Below are 24,832 nucleotides of genomic sequence, written 5' to 3'. Positions count from 1 at the left end.
AACTTTTTACAACTGTCCCACCCCGGTCCCTGTCACCAATTTAGTCTGTTTGAGGACCGCACCCAGAAGTGATAGCAGTATCTGTAGTTCCTCCACTTCTATCACGTAGCAGAATGTTCTTAGGTGCCTGTGTGGTGCCTTCTTTCTCTTGACTGGATGTCATGTGATATTTTACTATATAGAATGTGTATTATAACAACACCATGCCCTGTGTGCGTGTTACTCATTCCATGTTTGACATAATCCATGTATATTCATTTGGACAGTAAGAGCAATTGTATACACATATAATACAGTGCATATATTTTTCATGTCTACCTATGTACACATTATGTTCTTTATTTGTCCATGATGGACTTTTGGGTTATTTCTACATTTTGCTCACTAAGGGGGTGCGGATAGCTTTTCAATGTCCTGTGTTCATTTCCTTTGTACATGTATGAACAAATCATGAGGGAGTCTAACTTTGCTATTTTGAGCACCTCTGTTCTCTTACCCACTGTGCCTGAAGTGGTGTATGAGCCCATTGATAGCACCCCAGGGTTCTCTGTGCCCCACTCCCAGTGCTGACCTTTGGTCATCTCCCTGGGAGCTCTGTCAGCAGCTGTGAGGTGACAACCCCTGGTTCGGATTTGCATTTCCCTGGTGAGTGATCCTGAGCACCAACTCATGTGCTTGGTGACCATCTAGGTGTCTCTTCTGGAAAACACATATTTGGGCGCTCTCTGGTATTTGCATAGGCAATGACTTCCTTGTGACATGAAAAGCAGGAAGCCACACATGGTGCTACATAAACTGAAAAGCTTCTGCATACAAGAAAGACAAAGGGACACTGGGCAGCCAATTTGTTCCTAAAAACAACCCCCACCTTCCCTCTCCTGGATCACATTCTTCTGTATTCCAAGGACAATCTCGATCTATTCCTCAAGCATATGGAATCCATTGTTGCTTCTCTAGGGAGAAATGAGAGCTTTGGATCTGCATTTTCCACTGCTTTGGAAAGAGTGTGATTTCTATTTTCATTTTCAAGTCTTTGCCAATTTACTTTTTAGAGAACCAGTGAAGGTGATTAAGTTCTTGTTATAACTATCCTTCCAAAGTCTTAGGTTCTGCTCCATTGTGCTTAATACACTCATGTTGACCCCGGTGTACATAACCAGGCTTTATTTTTCCCACTATTCCATTTATTGTATGGATTACAATTCCTTGACATAGTTTCTATATGATGAAGTGACAAAAGTGAGCAAACTAGCTGCAGTCCCTGCTCATTTGAATGCTACATTATGCTAGAGAGGGTTGAGCACAAGGAAATAGCGCATGTGGGATATGATGGTCTCAGGAACAAACAACACGGAGGAAAGGGACAGACTGTTGGGGCATGAGCAGGATTTTATGGAGTATTGTCTGGGGAGGACACTGCTTGTTGGACGAGGAGCAAAACAAGGACCAGTTTATCTGTGTCAAAGAGAGATCAAAACGCAAAGTCTAAGGAAAGCAAATGAAGTGATTCCACAAAAATGAAAAACCAGACGAGGGACCAGCTCACTCACTCTGCCTCATGTCACAGTGCGTGGTCACATAAGTGGAAACAGGTACAAAAACAACACTCAGATCAGGATCCCACTGTCAACCCCACTACAGGCGAGTGGAGTGACACCAGGTCAGTCGGCCTGGGGGCCCTGGTGTCCAAGGAACTGTTCTCTACCCGGCCTGGCTCCTCAGTTGGGGCCTCACTCACATGGTCTCTCCCTCATTAGCAAGAACTGACCTTTCAAATACTTCTCTCCTGTATGACTTGATGCCAGATTCTTCCTACTGTGGCCTAAAGTAAGACCTGCCTTTACTCTGTGATCAGGCTTACCTACCCGCACACACATACAGAAATGACAAGCACACGTACAGGCGTACACACAACTGGTGGAACCAAACAGTCAATCAATGTCCACGGTGTGTTCAGACAATACACTTGGACATTTTCCTACGGGCTTTACTTGTTCTATTCTACTTCACTCATGTAAACTCAGGTCTGACCCCCTAATGGAGGTGAGTCTCAGGATATGAAAATTCCTCATGCGTGTTCTCCACAACTAGTTTAGCATTTTCCTGTCTGTCTTTCTCAACTTGTCATTATTTTTGTGAGACCATATTCTTCATATGGTCATGCTAAATGCTCATGCAATATGCATTTATTTATCTACTACTCCCATGTAAACTAAGGCAGGGTGAGGTGTCAGAGGATAGTGAATACATTAATTTCACACTTGAATATCACGCATAGATTCTTGGAAACTGCAACTTTAAGTGAAATGATATACTGCAAAGCAAACTATCATTACTTCATCAAAATAAACACAAATTAAATTTCCTATGGCAGACTTCTGGTCACAGAAACATCACCAAACTTGTAAATAAACCCTGATGCTTCTCATATTAAACACTATTTTTATTCATCATCTTTTCATTTATCTGCCAATCAGCATTTTCCAGTCAGGAATACAAAGTAACTAAATTAACAGAGTAAGAGAAGCTGGGAAACTAACCCTTGACAGCTGACTACAGAACTGAACCACCAAAGGGGGAGGCGGGGAGGGGGGAAGGGGAAGAACAAGGCAGGAAGGAAGCACAAGGGTCTGGGGTGGTGGAATATGGGTGAGTGAGTGTGGGTGCACTATGGTGCCACTATCTGGGGGGGTTCCCCAATACTTCCTTAGATACAAATGAATAAATGAATAAATAAATATGGACACAGGAAAAGGTTCTTTGATCTTAGGTATCTAGTATCTTAAAATGCAGAGGAAATAACTTTCTTTGCCACAATTCTGGATAGGTGGCTCCTTGCAAAGTAAAAGGCTTCCTATTTACCTTGTCCTTAGTGATTTCATTCCAATTCTCAGCTCTGTCTCATTGCACAGGTCAAAATGCCCTAAGCGTGGATCAGAAAGTGTGTGAGTGGAGGAAATAAGGGAAATAAGCCTTATTACAGGTAAGGGAAACACAGATTGCACACCTCTCCCAAGTTGAAGCTGTCTCCCATAATCAAACATTCAGAATTCAGAAGAGATATGAGGGAAATAAATTATAGTGTATGGTGGGATTAAATTAGGGCTCATTTATGCATGGAATACATAATGTTCACACTTAGACACAGCACACGTAACACAGTCCACACACTAGAAGATCAGCAAATGTACAGTGTCATGAGCAGGAACTTCACACGGCAGCAGGATGTCAGGGCCTCCTGCCCACTCTCTCATCTCACCCCGAACCCAAAGCACCCGCTCCGGTCACATCCCTACTTTGTGGATCTGTAACTGTGCCAAAAAGCACTCCTATATTGCATCTTTTTCTGGCTATTTCCCCAAACCCAAATGTTCTTCTCATGCGTATATTGTTGCCACGTGATTTCTCCTTCATATACAAATCCTGCTGCCTTCAGATATTTTTGTTCAAAGTCTGTTCATTGGAAGTGATTATAGAAGATCCCTCTTGATTCTAACTCTTCATCCCACTACATTATTTTACCTAACAATAGTAATCACCATATGAAATATTATTTTCCTGAGACCACACACATACTTAGAAGAAAACTTGCTTGGGGCTTGGATTTTTCCTTTTTAAAAAAATTATTTATTCATTATGCATGCACAGAAGAACAAGGAAACAGGCCAAAGATGCAGTGGGTGAGGCACTCACCAGAGACAGAGTGGAGGGCAGGACAGGCAGATCTACCGAAATACACTGCTGAGGGGAGCAGCGGGGAAAAAGGAGAGCTCTGCTGCGCCATGTGGGTCACTCCCTGGCCGGGGATCATACTCAGGCAGTCCCAGTGGTGGCCCTGAGACTTAGCCCCTGTGCCACCAGGGACACCCTAGGACTAGGGTTTTTCAAAGTCAGTCTCACTGTTTTTTCTCCATGATTCCAACAATATTTGTATAATGCAATTGGTCAAATGTATTTAAAAGAAAGTATTAGGACATTTTCAAAGAAAATTTTGACTTGGATATACGTTTACATTAGATGTAAGAATGGCTAATTATTTTCAGTTTCAGGAGGTGAGTCACTTAACAGCCTTTAAAATTTTGGGTAACAGGTACTAGCTCTAAGAAATGAAATTGATTAACTAAATGTATTTAAAATAATATCACCCTATTTAACTTCATTTCTGGATTGCTCTGCTGTGGTTAAGTTGACATCACTTCTGTCTCCATCCCCCAGGCTCACCAGCGACCTGGCGCCAGGAAACCAAACCCACCCCACAGCGTTCACCCTCCTGGGGCTCTCAGAAGAGGCCTCGCTGCAGCCCCTCCTCTTCTGGGCATTCTTGGCCATGTACTTGGTCACGGTCATGGGGAATCTCCTCATCATCCTGGCCAGCGTCACGGACCCCCACCTGCACACCCCCATGTACTTCTTCCTCGCCAACCTGTCCTTTGCCGACATCGGCTTCACCTCCACCACCGTCCCCAAGATGCTGCTGAACATCCAGACACAGAACAAAGCCATAACCTACGCGGGCTGCCTCAGCCAGCTGTTTTTCTCATTACTCTTTGCAGGTGTGGACAACTTCCTCCTGACAGCCATGGCCTATGACAGGTTTGTGGCCATCTGCCATCCCCTGCACTACACGGTCATCATGAACCCCAAGTTCTGTGGCCTCCTGCTCCTTGCATCCTGGGTGTTAAGTCTTCTGGATTCTCTGTTACACAGCTTAATGGTTTTGCGACTGTCCTTCTGCTCACAGCTGCAAATCCCTCACTTCTTCTGTGAACTGAACCAGGTGGTCCAGCTTGCCTGTTCTGACACATTCCTCAATGAGCTGGTGATGTATCTAGCAACGGGGGTTGTGGGGATCATTCCTCTCAGTGGCATCCTTTTCTCCTACTCTAAGATTGTGTCCTCTGTTTTGAAACTCTCCTCAGCGAGCGGCAGGTACAAAGCCTTCTCCACCTGCGGGTCTCACCTCTCCGTGGTCTCCCTGTTCTATGGGACGGGGCTCGGCGTGTACCTCAGCTCTGCTGCTACCCACGACTCCAGGGACAGTGCAGTTGCCTCGGTGATGTACATGGTGGTCACCCCCATGCTGAACCCCTTCATCTACAGTCTCAGAAACAGGGACATAAAGCAGGCCCTGGGGAGGCTCTTCAGCTGCAGAGCAACCCCAACGTGATGTTGTTTCTGCCCTCAGATGTCAGGTCGAGAGCAGCAGGGCTCACATTCCATGGACTAAGTCATGATCCTGTCATCAGTTAGTCAGAGATAATCTGTGTTTGTGTTATGTACAGAGTTTGATATCAGTTTTTTTATACATTATAAACATGCTTTTGTATATCCTTAATTATTTTTAACTGCTCTAAATACTGGAGTCAGTACTAACAAAAGTATAGTGTACTTGAAGTTTTCTTTAGGAAAATGTTTAAAACAAAAAGTTGGCATTTACAAAATAATATAAACAAATGGAGGAAAAAGATGAACAACTGTGTCAGGTAAAAACAAGCAACTTACTGATGATCTGCAGAAAAATCTTGTCATATCACAGTATCCAGGCGTGTTCAGGATCAATATTCAGCTGTCCCTGATTTCTGTCCTTTACTTCCATTCTTTCGGTGATTCTGTGTAGACCCGTAATATTACTGTTCATGTGTTTTTGCTCAGGGCTTTGTGAGCTAAGGCTCAGTTTTTCTCCCTTACAGAAGAACTCTTGTCAGCTTTTACTGTCAGGCAGGCAGACCAGACAGTGATAAACTCCACTGGCTTCTCTGTCTGGGAAGCTTTTATTGACATTTATATTTGAATAATTCTGTAGGATAGAGTATTCTTGGCTGGAAGTCCTTGCATTCATTCCTCTTCTTTCCTGGGGATGGACAGGGGAAAATCAGAGGAGAGCCTCATTTGGGGCCTTTGCAAATGATCTTTTACTCAGGCCTCCTGTAAATTCTTCTCTTTTCCGTGATTTTTTATAACTTAACAGTGCGGTGTCGGGTGCAGGTCATTTTCAATTTGAAATCCGGGTGTCATCTCTACGTCCTGGACATTCCTGCTTATTTCATTCTTTAGGTTGGATAATTCTCAGCTATGATTTTTTGGAGAAGAATCCCTCCTCTCTTCTTTCTTCATCTTCTGGATTGTCCACTATCCTTATGTTTCCACTTCTAATTGCGTCTGACATTGTAGCATTTCCTTATTTTTCCTGTGTCCTTGTCTCATTTCTCTCTGTTTTCCTAACTGGGTGATTTATATATGTGGATCCTCTATTTCTTAAGTAAATTTGTTTGCCAGTTTAATTCTATTTGAAACATTTTCTGTATCGTGTTTATTTACATTCAGACACTTTTGTGTGTCTTAATATTGTCCATCTCTTTGGTGAAGACCCTCCGGTTCTTTTATCTACTTTCCAAGGTCTCGCACCTGCCTGTCTGCCCTGAGTCACCTCCCATAGCTCATGGGTGTATTTAATGTTACTCCACGTCGCTTTGACTCCTCTGCTTCTCTTTCCTGTAGTTAGGAAAGAGAACTTCTGTTCTGCTACTTTTTTCCCTTCCTGTGCTCGGATGTTCCTTGATTTCTGAGTATTGATGTCACCTCATTTCCAGGTGACAGCTGGGGTCCTGGGGGTCAGTTTGATTGTTTCTCTTCTAGCTCACCTTGGGGTGAGGTGGGCAGTGGGGAGTCTGGGACTTAAGATCTGTCTCAGTTTCTTGAGAAGTGAACTCTGTCACCTCCACCTCCTCCCCTCTGTCCACAGAAGCTCCAATTGGTCTTCAGTTGTCATAACTTCTCTCCCCACCTCCCTATAGTTGTTCCTGCCACGGATTGAGTCTCCTGGTGACTGGAGCTGGGTCTAGTCCACAGGGTTCAAACTTTGGACTCAGCTGGCCTGGACATGAAGGGGGCACCTACGTGGGTGTATGCCCATTGCACAGCTGTGGCCACAGGCAGTGGCCACAGGGAATGACCACAACACAGCCACAGGCCCTGCTGTCCATTGAGGGACCCAGTTTGCAAATGCTGCAAGTCTGCTTGCTACTTTGCAAAGAAGTGCTGTGTTCTCTGCCCCACCCGTCCTTTTTCTGCTTTGGGATCCATGATGAAGCCATCTGGGCTCTGCCTGAAAACTCTGACCTCCTCACTCTGGTAGAGTGTGCGGATTTCCTTTCCTGTGCTGGTCACTGAGCTCACAGGGTCCCCGTCGGAAGAGGAAACACTTATGTAAAATTGATGGAAGAGAAACTTGTGCATCTGTTCTGGAAGCAGTATGGAAATCCTTCAAAAATGGAGGAATATCAGTTCCCTATAATCCAATTGTCTTCTTCTGAGTATGTAGCTGGAAAATACACACAAAAACTACTAATTCAAAGAGGTGTGTGTGTGTCACCCATGTTCACTGCAGTGGAATTTGCAATAGTCAAGAGGCAGAACCACTTATCGACAAATGGCAAAAATGATGTGGTACATGTAGATAATGGAAAACTATTTATTTATTTAGATATTATAAAGATGACATTGTGCCATTTGCAACAACAGATTATCCTTACTGAAATAAGCCAAGCAGAGAAAGTCAAATACCATGATTTCACTCATGTGTGATAAAGGAAACAAATAAACAGATCATAAGAATAAAACTAAATAAGAACAATTAGTGGCTAACAGAAAGATGGGGTAAGGGAGGTGTTTAAATCAGAAACTGAGGACAATGGTATAATGAAAGTTAAATTTGAACTTTTTAAAAAAATATATTTCTTTTTTTTTTTCAATTCATTTATACAAGAACCGGGGTACAGGCCAGATGCGCGGGAGGGTGAGAGGATTCACCAGAGACAAAGCAGGGAACAGAACAGGCAGACTGATGACAGACACTGCTGAGGGGAGCAGCAGGAGAGACAGGAGAGGTCTGCTGCGCCACGTGGGACCCTCGCTGGCCAGGCGGGATCAAACCGGCACTGCTAGGCTGCGGTCAGCTTCACAGCGCTGTGCTCAACCACCTGCACCACCAGGAGAGGCCCAAATTTGAACTTTTAGCAGTGAACTAAATGTTGCATATACCTATGTTGATTAATAATCATGCATATCTGAAATGTATATAATGTTATAATGCAAGGTTACTTCAGTGTAATAAATTGAAAGCTAAACTCAAAGGAAATGGAAAGAATTCAATGGGAGTGTCTCCTTTAATAAATAGCTTTATATTAAAATTAACTTATGTTTCAAAGTGAATAATAAAGTTATTTTGCAGTATAAAATAAAATGTGAAATTACTGAATTGGAATAGCCATAAAAAATTAGGCACACATACTACATGGGTCCTTTTATACATAATACACATAAGGTAACACAAGATTGAATATCTTTCTTAAATTATTTATTTAAAAGATGGCCCTAAGTCAGTTTTCTCTTATCTAATAGTGTGGGAATAATAAACCAATATTCACATGGATGTTTTGAGACAAGTGCTTGTAAATAGTGGTTAGTATTTTAGGTATTTCAGCATACCTGGATTTGGATCTAACGATATAATAAACCAGTTCAGTTAAGGTGGCAAGATATAAACACAAAATCAGCTCCCTTCCTATATATAAACAATGAGTTAGGTGAGAAAAAAATCAAGAAAGTGATCCCACTTACAAAAAAAAAACAAAATAAATAAAAGTTAAATACCTAGTTAGTAAACTTAACAAAGGATGTGGAGGGCCTGTTTAAAGAAAACTAGAAGACTGTCAAAAGAGATACAAAAGGACACAAAGAAATGTAAAGTTACTTCTTGTTCATGGACTGGAAGAATCAATGTGGCCACAATGAACATCCTCCACAAAGCACTACACAGAGTCAACGAAATCACATGGAATTATCAGTGCACACTTTAAGGATTAAAACATACATTACTGAAATTCATATAGAACCACAGAAGACCCTGGACAGCAAAGCAAATCTGACCAAAAAAGGGAAAACGTCATTATTAAACCAGACTTAAACCAGACTTCAAACTATACTATAAAGCTATAATAAGTAAAACAATCCTGGATGATTAAAATGGTCTGGAACAATGGGATAGAATCAAGACCCAGAAACAAACCTGACTTATAGGAACAGTTACTCAACAAAATAGGAGCCAACATACACTGGAGCAAGAAGCCTCTTCAGGAAATGGTATTGGGAAAACTGGACACACATGCAGAAGCAAGAAACTAGATGACTCCATCTCCAACACACAAAAACCAATTCAAAATGAATATAAAAGTCTTTCATGTAAGACCCCAAACCATAACACACATAGAAGAAAACATGGACAAAACACTCTACAATATAAATTTCAGATGTGTTTGTGGATTCATCTGTAGCAGCAAGGGAAATAAAAGCAAATATAAATAATTGGGACTGTATACCAAATGATTCTGTACAGTAAAAGAAAACATCACTACAACACTAAGACAGCCTCCTAAAGGGAGGATATATATTTGCACAGCATAATTCTGATAAAGTCATACAAAGAACCTGGGGTGTTGAGGTCCATCCTCTCCTGTTCCACACCCACAGAGACGTGTCAAGTTCAACATGAGCTACTCAGCTGGTCGGGAGACGTCTGGTGGACGGAGAGAGGATATTAGTCCCAGCGAGTGTGCCGTTAGATTGTCAGACGTAACAAGTTATTTTCAAAAGCGTGCCTGACTTGCACAGAGCCCTGGTACGGGGTGTAAAAACATCCCTACTGTGTTTTGTGGCAATAAAGTGGACATTAAGGACAGAAAAGTTAAGGAAAATCGATTGTCTTCCAAAAGAAGAACTTTCAGTACTGACAGGAGTCCAACAAAAGGAACTACAAGCCGTTCCTCTGGCTGCTGGAAAAGCAAAGGGAGACCCTCACTGGAGTTCGCTGTCATGCCTGCTCCTGCCTCACCAGGGGCTGTCACGGACCCTGCTTGGCAGGGAAGCCTGGGCATGATTTAGAGTTTGCTCAGACAACTGCTGCTGGGGATGAGGATGGTGACCTGTGAGAATGGTGACGCCCACAGTCAGGAGTGGAATTTGTGGGCAGCCACCAGAGCTGGCAAAAGAGTAACAAAACTGGATGCACTTGACATCTAATCTAGTCTCTTGGGATCAGAGAATCATTAAGGAACTTTCCTTTTGTTCAGTCCAGTGTCTACAGGGAAATCATGAGCTCAGAGCTTGGAGCAGGAGAGTGAGGTGTGGCTAATGAGACCGCGTGGAGGGCGGTAAATACCCTGTCTCCCTCGGTCCCTCAGACTGTCCAACCTGGGCCCGGAGAGGACATGATTCCTGTCTGTGGAGCCCGACCTCTGCCCAGGGACCAGCCCTTGGCACCCTCCTGAGATCCTGTCTGTGACACAGCCCAGATCCATCCTCAAGCGTCCACGAGGGACTCACAAGGCTACATGGAAAAGCCCCCCTCACAGCCCCCACCCAGGTGAGTCTCAGAGCCCAGCAGGCACTTGGGACAGATCCAGGGAAAATGCAAACTGGGAAGTTCTGCCTCAGGTCACAGAGATCAAACCAGGCCCAGGGACAAGAGGTTCCCTTGTTCTCTTGCTTGACTGACTCATCAATTTATAATTAATTTACTTAATTTGTGACTCAAAACTGCCCACTGCTCTCAACAATACAGAGATGGTGCTGAGAGTGAAGAGACAGGAAGGAAAATCTGTTAGGATGAGACTAAAGGAAGAGTGGGAGGTTTAACGTGGTTCCAGTAAAGTTAGGACACAGCGAAGAAGGTTTGGAGTTGAGGCAGCAGGAAATAAAGTGTTAAATATGAAGAGGATGACGGGGGTGGATGGGGTGATGAGCAGGGCATCTGTGTTGGAGAGATCCAGGGTAATGGGGGCGGATGACCTCACAGAGCAGCTGAGGAGAGGAACAGTGTGTAGTGTCCCTCACAGCAGGTGCCACAGAAGTCATCCTTTTCTTTAATGTCAGTTGGGGGAGACTAAATAGTTTTACTTTGCAACCACTCTAGCACTGGCAAATCTGCACAGTTTTGCTTGTTAGAATTTTGCTTTTTTCAATTATAAATTGTGCTCATTCTTAGTGTTCATGGATGTACAGGTTCTGATTTTTTATTCTGGTTTGTGATTCAAATATTCAAACAGAATTGGAGTTTTTCAAAATAAGTGCTTTGCACTCAATTCCCCCACATATGTGGAGATGGTTGGACAAAATGTTGAGGGTTTTCAATTTTGTGTGGGGCTCGGCAGATCCTACTGTGTCCCATTATGTATTTTAAACATTGGCTGTTTTCTTGCATTCTTAGTAGTAATAACCTATTATACGCCTTGTGTTCATGTCACATCTGCTTTTCCTCATTACTACATCTCACATTTTGATTTGATCTGATGCATTATCATTGAGATTTAATTGAAATGAAACAGTATGTAAGTTGAGAAAATAATTTTGATTTGATATATTTCTATATTGCAATATGATTACCACTGTAGTACTAGCTACCCCCTCCATCACTACATGCATTTCATATTCAGTTTTGTCACAAAACGATTCAGAAATAATCTCTCGGCCACTTGGAAGGTTATAAGAAAGTACTGTTGATTATGTCACAGTGCAGTAGATTCCAGAACCTTACTCATCCAGCAGCTTCAAGTGTGTATCCAGAACCAACTCCTACCAAATTCCCCACCCCCATCCATGTAACCAATTCAAGCCTCTGTAAGGACCACACACAGAAGTGATTTACAGGATGGGTAGCTCTCTACTTCTGTCATGGAGCAGAATGTTCTCAGGTGCTTGTGTTGTCGCAAAAGACAGGGTGTCCTTTTTCTTCACTGAATAGTAGTAGCTCATATATTATTACAAAGAATGTGTGTTATAACCACGCAAAATCCTGTGTGTATATTACACATTGTAAGTTTTACAAAATCCATGTATATTTATGTGGAAAATTAAGATCAATTACATATACATATATATATTTATAGAGAGAGAAAGAGAGAGAGAGCCCATATATCTATACGTGTACACATTATTTTCTTTATTTGTCCACTGATGGCCTCATAGGTTATTTCTAAATTTTGGCTCAATAAACAAGGGGTGTGGATAGCTTTTGGTGTCATGTTTTCATCGCCTTTGTACATGCATGAACAGAACATGGGGGGGTCTAACTTTGCTATTTGAGGCACCTCTATTCTCTTTTCCACCATGGCTGAAGGGGTGTTAGCCACCGACAGCACCCCAGGGTTCTCTGTGCCCCACTCCCAGTGCTGACCTTTGGTCATCTCCCTGGTTGCTCTGTCAGCAGCTGTGAGGTGACAGCTCCTGGTTAGGATTTGCATTTCCCTGGTGAGTGATCCTGAGAATCCCCTCATATGCTTGCTGCCCATCTAGGTGTCTTCTCTGGAAAGCACATATTTAGGCGTTCTCTGGTATTTGCATAGGCAATGACTTCCTGAGTAACTTGAAAAATCAGGAAGCCACACGTGGTGCTACATAAACTGAAAAGATTCTGCATACAAGAGAGACAAAGGGACAAAGGGGTAGACAATTTGTTCCTAAAAACAGCCCCCACCTTCCCCTCTCCTGGATCACATTCTTCTGTATTCAAATGACAAATGATATTTCCCTCAAGTATATTGGAATCCATTTTTGTTTATCTAGGTAGAAATAATCTTGGATCTGCATTTTTCACTGCTTGGAAAGAGTGTGATTTACTATTTTTCATTTTAAGTCTTTGCCAATTTATGTTTTAGAGAACCAGTGGATGTGATTAAGTCTTGTTAATATCTTTTCTTCACAAGGTCTTAGATTTGTGCTCCATTGTGCTTAATGCATTCATGCTGATCTGCTATATTTAACCAGACTTTATTTTTCCTGCTGTTTCATTTATTTTATGAATTAAATTCCTTGACATAGTCTCTATACAATCAAATAACAAAAGTGGGGAAACTAGCTGACATCCCTGCTCATGTGGATGTTTCATTATGCTAGAGAGGGTTGAGCACAAGGAAATAGCGCGTGTGGGATATGATGGTCTCAGGAATAAACAACACGGAGGAAAGGGACAGACTGTTGGGACATGAGCAGGATTTTACGGAATATTGTCTGGGGAGGACACTGCTTGTTGGACGAGGAGCAAAACAAGGACCAATTTATCTGTGTCAAAGAGAGATCAAAACCCAAAGTCTAAGGGTCTCCCTGGTGGCGCAAGGGGTTAAGCACCGCACTGTGAAGCAATCTGCAGCCTCTGCAGCATGAGTTCGATTCCCAAGTTCAATTCCCGGCTGGCCAGGGAGAAACCCACATGGCGTGGCAGACCTCTTCTGTCTCTCCTGCTGCTCCCCTCAGCAGTGTATTTCAGTACATCTAGCTGTTGTGTCTCTGGTGAATCCTCTCTCCCCCCAAACCTGGCCTGTACCTCAGCTCTTGTATGCATATAAAAGCCCAAGAAAAAGAAAAGAATCAATTCTACAAAAATGAAAAACCAGAGAAGGGACAATCTCACTCACTACTTCATCATGTCACAGTGTGTGGTCACTTAAGTGCGAACAGGTACAAAAACAACACTCAGATCAGGATCCCACTGTCAACCCCATTACAGGCGAGTGGAGTGACAGCGGATCAGTTGGCCTGGGAACCCTGGTGTCCAAGGAACTGTTCTCTACCTGGCCTGGCCCTTCAGTTGGGGCCTCATCACATGGTCTCTCCTCATTAGCAAGAACTGACCTTTTACATACGTCTCTCCTATATGCAATGGATGCCAGATTCTTCTTACTGTGGCCTAAAGTCAGACCTGTCTTCACTCTGTGATGTAGCTCACCTACCTGCACATACATACAGAAATGACACACACACGTACACAGGTATACACAAGTGATGGACGAGAACTGTTAATCAATGGCCACGGTGTGTTCAGACAATGTACTCGCACCTTTTCCTATGGGCTTTGTTTGTTTTATGCTACTTCATTCATGTAAACCCAGTCTGACCCCCTAATGGCGGTGAGTCTCAGGATATGAAAATTCCTCTTGCGTGTTCTCCAAACTATTTTAGCATTTCCCTGTCTGTCTTTCTCAACTTGTCATTATTTTTGTGAGACCATATTGTTCATCTAGCTCATGCAATATGCATTTATTTATCTACTATTCCCAACTAAAGGAAATCAGAGTGAGGTGTCAGAGTATAGTGAATACATTAATTTCTCACTTACTATCATGGAGATAGTCTGGGAAACTGCAACTTTAAGAGAAATGATATATCACAAAACCAATTTTATCATAAGTTCATCGATATAAACAAGAACAAATTTTCCTATGGCAGATTTCTGGTCACTGATACATCACCAAACTTGTTGTGAGACCCTGTCACTGTTACTATTAAACTCTAGTTGTATTCATCATCTACTCATTTATCTCCCAATCAGCTTTTTCCAGTCAGAGTTGAGGGTAACTGGGACCTGCCAAGAAGCAGATGGTACAAAGGAACTGACCCTGACAGGATGCTGTTCACATGCAGGGCAGTGGGCCACAGTCGCCACGGGTGGGAGTGCAGCCTGGTCCAGCCCTCACAGACAGCAGTGAGGACGCGTCTCACACAGTAAACATGAATCTGCCATTTGACCCAGTCATTCCACTCCTAGGCATCTGTCCACAAATTCAAAAAACTAATTTGAAAAAAAACTTGTACTCCCATATTTATTGCAGCACTATTTATTGTAGTTGAAACATCCTAACATATGAATAGATCAAGAAGATGTAGTATATACACACAGTGGAATACTACTCAGCAATCAAAAAGACAAACCTATGCCATCTGTGGCAACATGGGTGGAGCTTGAAATCATGAAGCTAGCTGAACTAAGTCATGGGAAAGATAAATATCAGATGGTGTGACTGATAATGTGGAATATAAAGTAACTAAATTAACAGATTAAGACTAGCTGGGCTTAACCCTTGACAGCTGACTACAGAGCTGAGACACCAAAGGGGGAGGCTGGGGGAAGGGGAAGAACAAGGCGGGAGGAAGCACAATGGTCTGCAGTGGTGAATATGGGTGAGTGGGTGTGGGCGCACTATGGTGGCAATACCTGCTGGGGGTACCCCGATATTCCCTCGGTTACAAAAAAAATGTATAAATAAATAAGGAGACAATAGCCAAGGTTCTGTTTCTTTTGGTATCCAGTGTTTTAAAATGCAGAAGAAAATAGCATCTTTCTTTATAACAATTCTGCACAGCTGATACTTTGCAAAGCAAAACACTCCCCATTTTCGCTGTCCATAGCAATTTCCAGTTGTCAGCTCTCCCTCAATGCACAGGACAAAATGCCCTAAGTGTGGATCAGAAAGTGTGTGTGGCAGAAAGAAAGAAAATAATCCTGAGGGGAGGTAGAGGAAGCACAGATTAGACATCTATCCCAAAGTTAAAGATGTCCTCTGTATGCTAGCATTCAGAATTTAGATGAAATGGGAGAGAAACAAATTATAGTTTATAGACGGATTCAATTACAGATAATTTATATATGTGATACATAATACACACACTTAGGCACAGCACATGTAACACAATTTACACATTAGAAGATCAGCAAATGTACAACGTCATGTGCAGGAAATTCCAAGGCCTCAGGAAGTCGGGACGTCCTGCCAACCTCTCTCATCTCACCCCCAACCTGGAGCGCCCCCTCCTGTCACACCCCTACTTCTGGTTCGGTAACTGTGCCAGGAAGGCTCCTGTACTGACATCTTTTCCTGGCTATTTCCCCAAACCCGAATGTTCTTCTCATGGATATATTGTTGCCACGTGATAAGACCTTCATATTAAAAATCCCATTGACTTCAGATTTTTTTGTTCAAAGTCTCATAATCGGAAGTGATTGTCAACTTTCCTCTAGAATCCACCTCTTCATCCAACTGCATTCTTTTTCTTAACAATAATAATCACCATATGAAATATCATTTACCGAGACCACACACATACTTAGAAGAAAACTTGTTTGGGGCTAGGATTTTCCTTTTTCTTCTTTCCTCGAAAAAAAATTTGTTCACTAATTCCGTGCGCATAGAACTGGAGTGCAGGCTAGAGGTGCAGGGAGTGAGAAGACTCGCTAGAGACATGAGTGGGAAGCAGGACAGGCCGATCTACTGAAGGACACTCCTGAGGGAACAGTTGCCAAATCAGGAGAGGTCTGCGCCGGGGTCAGCTCCCTGGCCGGGGATCAAACACAGACTGTCCCGGTGGAAGCCATGAGACATAACCCCTAGGCCATCAGGGGGGCCCCAGAGCTAGGATACTTCAAAGTCGATCTCACTGCTTTTCCTCCATGATTCCAGCAATATTTGGATAATACAATTGGTCAAACATATTTAAAAGAAGAACTCAGGAAATTTTAAAAGAAAATTTCAACTTGGAAAAATGTTTTTTTAGATGTACCCATGGCTCATTATTTTCAGCAACAGGGAACAGGCACTAGCTCAGTAACATGAAATTGATTCACTGAATGTATTTAAAATGAAATCACACCATTTAAACTCATTCCTTGATGTCTGTGCTGTGGTTAAGTTGACATCACTTCTGTCTCCATCCCCCAGGCTCACCAGCGACCTGGCGCCAGGAAACCAAACCCACCCCACAGCGTTCACCCTCCTGGGGCTCTCAGAAGAGGCCTCGCTGCAGCCCCTCCTCTTCTGGGCATTCTTGGCCATGTACTTGGTCACGGTCACTGGGAATCTCCTCATCATCCTGGCCATCGTCACGGACCCCCACCTGCACACCCCCATGTACTTCTTCCTCGCCAACCTGTCCTTTGCCGACATCGGCTTCACCTCCACCACCGTCCCCAAGATGCTGCTGAACATCCAGACACAGAACAAAGCCATAACCTACGCGGGCTGTCTCAGCCAGGTGTTTTTCTACATATACTTTGGAGGAGTGGACAACTTCCTCCTGACAGCCATGGCCTATGACCGGTTTGTGGCCATCTGCCATCCCCTGCACTACATGGTCATCATGAAGCCCCAGTTCTGTGGCCTCCTGCTTCTTGCATCCTGGGTGTTAAGTCTTCTGCAATCTCTGTTACACAGCTTACTTGTTTTGCGACTGTCCTTCTGCTCACAGCTGCAAATCCCTCACTTCTTCTGTGAACTAGACCAGGTGGTCCAGCTTGCCTGTTCTGACACCTTCCTCAATGAGCTGGTGATGTATCTAGCAACGGGGGTTGTGGGGGTCATTCCTCTCAAGTGGCATCCTTTTCTCCTACTCTAAGATTGTGTCCTCTGTTTTGAAAATCTCCTCAGCGAGCGGCAGGTACAAAGCCTTCTCCACCTGCGGGTCTCACCTCTCCGTGGTCTCCCTGTTCTACGGGACGGCGCTCGGCGTGTACCTCAGCTCTGCTGCTACCCACGACTCCAGGGACAGTGCAATCGCCTCGGTGATGTACACGGTGGTCACCCCCATGCTGAACCCCTTCATCTACAGTCTCAGAAACAGGGACATAAAGCAGGCCCTGGGGAGGCTCTTCAGCTGCAGAGCAACCCCAACATGACGGGGGCCGCTTCCTCAGATTGTCTGATCGGGAGCAGCAGGGCTCATGATCCACGGACTCAGTCATGATCCTGTCCTCAGTCAGTCAGAGATAATCTGTTTGTCTTATGTATTGAGCTTGATATAAGTGTTTTTACGTTATAAATATGTTTTCTGTATTTCCCTAATTATGTTTAACTGGTCTGAAAACAGGGGTCAGTATTAAGTAAAGCATAGTCTCAATGAAGTTTTCTTCAGTAAAATGTTTAAAACAGAAAATTGGGTACTTCCAATAATAATAAACTGGGTCCTTACAAGATATGAAGGAAAAATATGTACATCTGTTTCAGGTAAAAACAAGCAACTTATGAATTATCTAGAGAATAATCTTGTCATATCAAAGTATCCATGAGTGTCCAGGGCTAATACTCAGTTGAACCTAATTCTGTCCTTCACTTTCTTCCTTTTGATGCTTTGTTGTTGACCCCTAATATTCCTGTCCATGTCATTTTGCTCAGGGTTTTTTCATTTTTTTCTTTCTTGTAGAAGAATACTTGTCCGCTTAGTGTCAGGCAGGCAGATGTGACAGTGATCAACTCCATGGACTTCTCTGTCTGGGGAAGCTTTTATTCACATTCATATTAGAATAATTCTGCAGGGTGGAGTATTCTTGGCGGGAAGTCCTTGTGTTTTGGATTATGAGCACTTCCTTCCTCTCCTGTCCTGGAGAGTGACTGGGGAAAAAATCTGAGGAAGCCTCCATCGGATGCCTTTGCAAATCCTCTTTTATTCATGCATCCTGTGAAATTTTTCCCTTTTTTTTCTGATTTTTAATAATTTAAATAGTGGGGTGTCAAGGGTAGGTCATTTTCACTTGAAATTTGGGTGTTATCACTACTTCCATAACATTCACAGTTATTGCAATCTTTAGGTTTGGAAAATTCTCAGCAATGATTTTTTTGAAAGGCAAAACTCCTCCCTTCTCCCTTCATCCACTATCCCTATGTTTCCACTTCTAATTGTGTTTGACATTGTTTGTAGTGTTGCCTTATTTTTCCTGTGTCCAAATCTCATTTCTGTTTTCCTTATTGGGTGATTTATACATTTGGATCCTCTATTGCTCAAGTTATTTTGTTTGCCAGTTTAATTCTACTTAAAACATTACTACATTTGTGTTCATTTACATTCAGACACTTTTGTGTGTCTTTTCATTGTCCATCTCTTTGGTGAACACTCTCCGGTTCTTTATCTACTTTCTCAGGTCTCGCAGCTGCCTGTCTGCCCTGAGTCACCTCCCATAACTCACGGGTGTATTTAATGTTGTTGCTCCACGTCACTGAGACTCCTCTGCTTCTCTCTCCTGTATTTATGAGCCAGAACTTCTGTTCTGATCCTTTTTTCCCCTTCTATGTTCGGATGTTCCTTGATTTCTAAGTATTGATGTCACCTCATTTCCAGGTGTACAGCTGGGGTGCTGGGGTCAGTTTGATTGTTTCTCTTCTAGTTTACCTTGAGGTGAGGTGGGCAGTGGGGAGTCGGGGACTTAAGTGTTGTCTCAGATTGTTGAGACGTGAACTCTGTCACCTCCACCTTCTCCCCTCTTCTCTCCACAGCAAGGTCCAATTGGTCTTCAGTTGTTGGAACCTTCCACCCACCTCCCTCTGATTATTCCTGCCATGGATTGAGAATCCTGGTGACTGGAGGTGGGTCTAGTCCACAGTTTTCCATCTCTGGACTCAGCTGGCCTGGCTATGAAGGAGGCACCTTTGTGGGCTGTTTGAACATTGCACAGCTTGGCTCAGGCAGTTTCCACAGGCAATGACCACCACAACCACTAGCCCTGCTGTCCACTGAGGGACCCGGGTTGCAAATGCTACACGTCTGCTTGATACTTTACAAAGGAGTGCTGTGTTCTCTGTCCCACTGTCCTTCCTCGGCTCTGGGATCCATTATGAAGCCATCTGGGCTCTGCCTGAAAACTCTGATTTCTTAACTCTGGTAGAGGCTGGGGATTCCCATTCCTGGACTAGTCACTGAGCTCACAGGGTCTCAGACCAGAAGAGGAAACACTTATGTAATTTGGTGGAATGTAAACTTGTGCATCTATTCTGGAAGCAGTAGGGAAATTCCTCAAAAACTGAAGAATATAAGTTCCCTATGATCCAATTGTCTCACTTCTGAGTATGTAATTGTAAAATACACACAAAAACCACTAATTCAAAGAGGTGTGCGCCACCCAAGTTCACTGTAGTGGAATTTACAATAGTCAAGAGCAGAAACTATGCAAGTGTCCACTGATGGACAAATGGACACAAGAGGTGGTATATGTAGATAACGAAATATAATTTAGGTATTAAAAGATGAAATTGCACCATTTGCAGCAACAGAGGATAACAACAGAATTATCCCTACTGAAATATGCCAAACAGAGAAAGTCAAATGACATATGATTTCACTCATGTGTGACAAAGAAAACAAATAAGCAAGTCATGTCAATAAAACAAAATATACTTTTGGACTATGAAGAACAATTAGTGGCTCACAGAAACATGTGGGAAGGGAGGGTTAAATCAGAATCAGAGGGAAATGGTATAATGAAAGATAAATTTGAAATTTTAGCAGTGAATAATGCTGCATATACATGTTGATGAATAATCATGCATACCTTTTTTTATATAATGTTATAATGTAAGGTTACTTCAATTTAAAAAAAATTAAAAGCCAAACTCAAAGGAAATGGAAAAGAATTTAATGGGAGTGTCTCATTTAATAAATAGCTTTGCATTAAAATGAACTTATGTTTCAAAGTGAATAATAAACTTACAGTATAAAATAAAATGTATAAATAGTGAATGAGAGGAGCTATAAGAAATTAGGCATCCATACTGTATGGTATTTTATACATAAAACACAAAAGATTACACAAGCTTCAACTGCTTTCTTAAATTATTTTTAAAAAAGATGGTCCGAAGTCTGTTTTCTTGTGTATAATATTGTGGGAATAATTCACCAATATTCAGATGGATGTTTTAAGAAATAAGTGCCTGAAATAGTGTTTATTATTGTAGGACAAGTTCCATTATGTCCAGTTTTTAGGGTTTTCAGGCTACACGGATGTTGGATCTAACTGAAACAATAAACCAGTGCAGTTTCAGTGGCAAGATATAAACACAGACAAAATCAGCTGCCTTTCCGCAGCGGTTGAGCACTGGGCTGTGAAGCTGCCCTCAGCCTCTGCAGTGCCGGTTCGATCCCCCGCCACCAGGTGAGGGTCCCACATGGCGCGCAGACCTCTCCTGTCGTGCCCACTGCTCCCCTCAGCAGTGTACTTTGTCAGTCTGCCTGTTCTGCTCCCCGCTCTGGCTCTGGTGAATCCTCTCATCCTCCGGCGCTTCTGACTAAACCCAGTGCTTGTATAAATAAATAAATAAATCTTAAAAAAAAAGTCAGCTGCCTTCCTATATATAAACAATTAGTTAGATGAGAAAAAAAATCAAGAAAATGATCCCTCTTAGAATCACACCCAAATAAATAAAAGTTAAAGACCTAGTTAGTAAACTTAACAAAGAATGAAAAGGGCCTGAATAAAGAAAACTATAAGACTCTGTCAAAAGAGATACAAAAAGACACAAAGAAATGGAAAGTTATTTCTTGCTCATGGACTGGAAGAATCAATGTGGCCACAATGACCATCCTCCACAAAGCACTACACAGAGTCAACACAATCACCTGGAATTATCAATGACACGCTATAAAATATAAAATATACATTACTGAAATTCATACAGAACCACAAAAGACCCTGGAAAGCAAAGAAACTCTGACAAAAAAGGGAAAACTTCATTATTACAATGCCAGACTTCAAACTGTATTACAAAGTTATAATAATTAAAACAATACTGGATAATTAAAATGATACAGGGATATTATCAGACACAGAGACCAATGGGATAGAAAAAAGACCCCAGACTTATAGGAACATTTAATCTACAAATTTGAGCCAAGAATGTACACTGGAGCAAGGAAAACCTCGTGAGGAAATGATATTGGGAAAAGTGGGCACACGAGCAAAAGAATGAAACTAGATTTCTCTATCTCAAAACACACAAATCAAAATACATAAAAGTCTTTGATGTAAGACCTCCAACTATAACACACATAGAAGAAAACTTGGGCAAAATACTCTATAATATAAATTTCAGATGTGTTTGTGGAATCCTCCCCAGCAGCAAAGGAAACAAAGGAGAACATAAATAATTGGGACTGTATCAACCCAAATGCTGCTGTACAGTCCAAGAAAACAGCAGGGTAACACTCACTCAGACTACTGAAGGGAGGATTTATTTGCACAGCGTAATTCTGACAAATAAAGACACATAAAGAACCTGCGTGTTGAGGTCCTTCCTCTCCTGTTCCACACCCACAGAGACGTGCCCAGTTCAACATGAGGTGCCCTGCTGGTTAGGACACATCTGGTGGACAGAGACAGGCTATTGGTGCAAACCCATGTGCCATTAGATTGTCTGATGTAACATCGAGTTATTTCCCAGAACATGCCTAACTTGCATAGAGACCTGGTACGGGGTGTGAAAATATCCCTGTTGAGTTGTGTGGCAACAAAGTGGACATTAAGGACAGGAAAGTGAAGGAAAATCTATCGTCTCCAAAGGAATAATTTTCAGTACTGAGACGAGCCCGTCACAGGTCACTACAAGCCCTTCCTCTGGCTGCTCCACAAGCAACTGGAGACCCTCACTTGGAGTTCGTTGTCATGGAGTTAGTTGTCACGCCTGCTCCTGCTCACTGGGGTTGTCACGGACCCTCATCTGGAAGTGAAGTCTGAGCACAATTTACAGTTTGCTCAGACAACTGCTGCTGGGGATGATGATGGTGACCTGTGAGGACTGTGATGCCCAGTGTCAGGAGTGGGCAGTGCCCCCTGCTGCCAGTGGCACAGCATGTTAGCACTTCCCTGTGCTGCTAAGCAGGACACCTGCTTACTTTTGGCAGGGCTGAGGAGGTGCACGGGCTTCAGGGTGAGTTGGCAGTTACAAAAATCTTTGCTCTTTGACCCTGCATATTAGCTGTTTAGGAACACAGGCATTTCCTTCTGGAGTTTCAAACATAAGGCTGCTGCAGTCACTTCACAATAAAAACAAAAACAAAAAATTCCCATTTGCTTTTGCAAGAGTGCCATGACAACAAGGAGTGTGGTGTCTAAGGTTTTATATAAAGGAACTCAGTTCTCTGCTTAATTAGAGTGGAATAGCAGTATTGGGCATTTGGTGGGGGGTCTGTACCCCCAAAATATTTGTGCCTTGATGATCTAGGGCGTAAAGTCAAGAGGGTTCCTTAGCCACAGACATTTAGAAAACTTAAAAACAGAGTGAGAATAAGGTGCTGGTTGGCAACAGCTCTCGAAGGTGCAGGAGTTCATGAAAAAGGAGTAACCAAAATTGTATGCACTTGACATCTAATCTAGTCTCTTGGGATCAGAGAATCATTAAGGAACTTTCCTTCTGTCCAGTCGAGTGTCCACAGGGAACTCATGAGCTCAGAGCTTGGAGCAGGAGAGTGAGGTGTGGCTAATGAGACCGCGTGGAGGGCGCTAAATACCCTGTCTCCCTCGGTCCCTCAGACTGTCCAACCCGGGACCGCAGAGGACATGATTCCTGTCTGTGGAGCCCGACCTCTGCCCAGGGACCAGCCCTTGGCGCCCTCCTGAAATCCTGCCTGTGACACAGCCCAGATCCATCCTCAAGCGTCCAGGAGGGACTCAGAAGCTACATGGAGAAGCCACCCTCACAGCCCCCACCCAGGTGAGTCTCAGAGCCCAGCAGGCACTTGGGACAGATCCAGGGAAAATGCAAACTGAGAAGTTCTGCCTCAGGTCACAGAGATCAAACCAGGCCCAGGGACAAGAGGTTCCCTTGTTCTCTTGCTTGACGGACTCATCAATTTATAATTAATTTACTTAATTTGTGACTCAGGACTGTCCACTGCACTCATCAATACAGAGATGGTGCTGACAGTGAAGAGACAGGAAGGAAAATCTGTTAGGATGAGACTGAAGGGGGAGTGGGAGGCTTAACGTGGTTCCAGCAAGTTAGACAGAGCCAAGAAGGTCTGGAGTTGAGGCAGCAGGAAATAAAGTGTTTAATGGGAAGGGGATGACGGGAGTGGATGGGGTGATGAGCAGGGCCTCTGTGTTGGAGAGATCCAGGGTAATGGGGACGGATGACCTCACAGAGCAGCTGAGGAGAGGAACAGTGTGTAGTGTCCCTCATAGCAGGTGCTCACAGAAGGAATCCTTTTTCTTTAATGTCAGTTGGGGGAGACTAAAGAGTTTTACTTTGCCACCACTCTAGTTCTGGCAAATCTGCAGTGTTTTGCTTGTTAGAATTTTGCTTTTTTTCTATTATAAATTTTGTTCATTCTAACCGTTCATTTACCCAAAGGTTCTGAGTTTTTATTCTGGTTTGTGATTCAAATATTCAAACAAATTAGGAGTTTTCAAAGTAATAATTTTTTGCACTATTTCTCCCATATATATAGAGATTGTTGGACAAAATGTTTCAAAGTTTTCAATTTTGTGTGGCCTCAGTCGAGCCTTTGTGTCCCACGATGTATTTTAAACATAGGCTGTTTTCTTGAAATCTTAATACTAAGCTATTATACACCTTGTGTTCATGTCACATCTGTTTTTCCTCCTTAGTCTGTCTCCTCAATTTTGTAATTTCATCTGTCGTATTTTCACTGAGATTTAATTGAATTGAAACAGTGTGCAAGTTGGAGAAAAATATGTTGATTTGATATATTTACATTTTGCAATAGGATTATCACTGCAGCACCAGCGAACACCTCCATCCACACACTCAATGAATATTTTTTTTTGTCACAAAATGATTCAGAGATAATCTCTTGACAACTTAGAAAGTTGTAAGAAAGCACTGTTGACTCTGTCACAATGCAGGAGATTCCAGAACCTTACTCATCCTCCAGCTTCAAGTTTGTGTCCTGAAACAACTTCTTCCAAAACCCCACCCGGTCTGGGTAACAAATTTAAGTCTGTTTTGGAAGCGCACACAGAAGTGATGTGCAGTATTTCTAGTTCTCTGACTTCTGTCACATAGCAGAACGTTCTTAGGTGCTCAGGTTGTCACACAAGGCAGGGTGTCCTTCTTTCTCTTGACGGGATATTTTATGATATAGGTATTACATAGAGTGTGTATTATAATAACACACTATCCTGTGTGTGTATTACACATTATATGTTTTACATAATCCATGCATTTTTTTGGACAATTAAGGGCCATCCTATATGAATATAAAGCCTATATATTTTATATCTATACGT

General features: G+C 42.7%; 1 protein-coding gene and 1 pseudogene across 2 annotated transcripts; both read left to right on the top strand.

Moving 5' to 3' along the window:
• Positions 1–4,327: 4,327 nt before the first annotated feature.
• LOC311182546 (olfactory receptor 7A10-like) lies at positions 4,328–5,318 on the top strand (the record flags this gene model as incomplete). The annotated part of the gene is made up of 1 exon (XM_084251416.1): positions 4,328–5,318. One exon carries the CDS (start codon positions 4,328–4,330, stop codon positions 5,165–5,167), a length of 840 nt encoding a protein of 279 aa, XP_084107542.1. The 3' UTR covers positions 5,168–5,318.
• Positions 5,319–16,602: 11,284 nt separating this feature from the next.
• On the top strand, positions 16,603–17,497 carry LOC311180642 (olfactory receptor 7A10-like; annotated as a pseudogene). The gene has a single exon. The product of its transcript is annotated as an olfactory receptor 7A10-like (transcript).
• The last annotated feature ends 7,335 nt before the right edge of the window (positions 17,498–24,832 follow it).

Source organism: Talpa europaea (genome assembly GCF_964194135.1).
Source record: "Talpa europaea genome assembly, chromosome: 12".
Lineage (NCBI taxonomy): Eukaryota > Metazoa > Chordata > Mammalia > Eulipotyphla > Talpidae > Talpa > Talpa europaea.
This window is presented reverse-complemented; position numbering and strand designations above follow the sequence as displayed.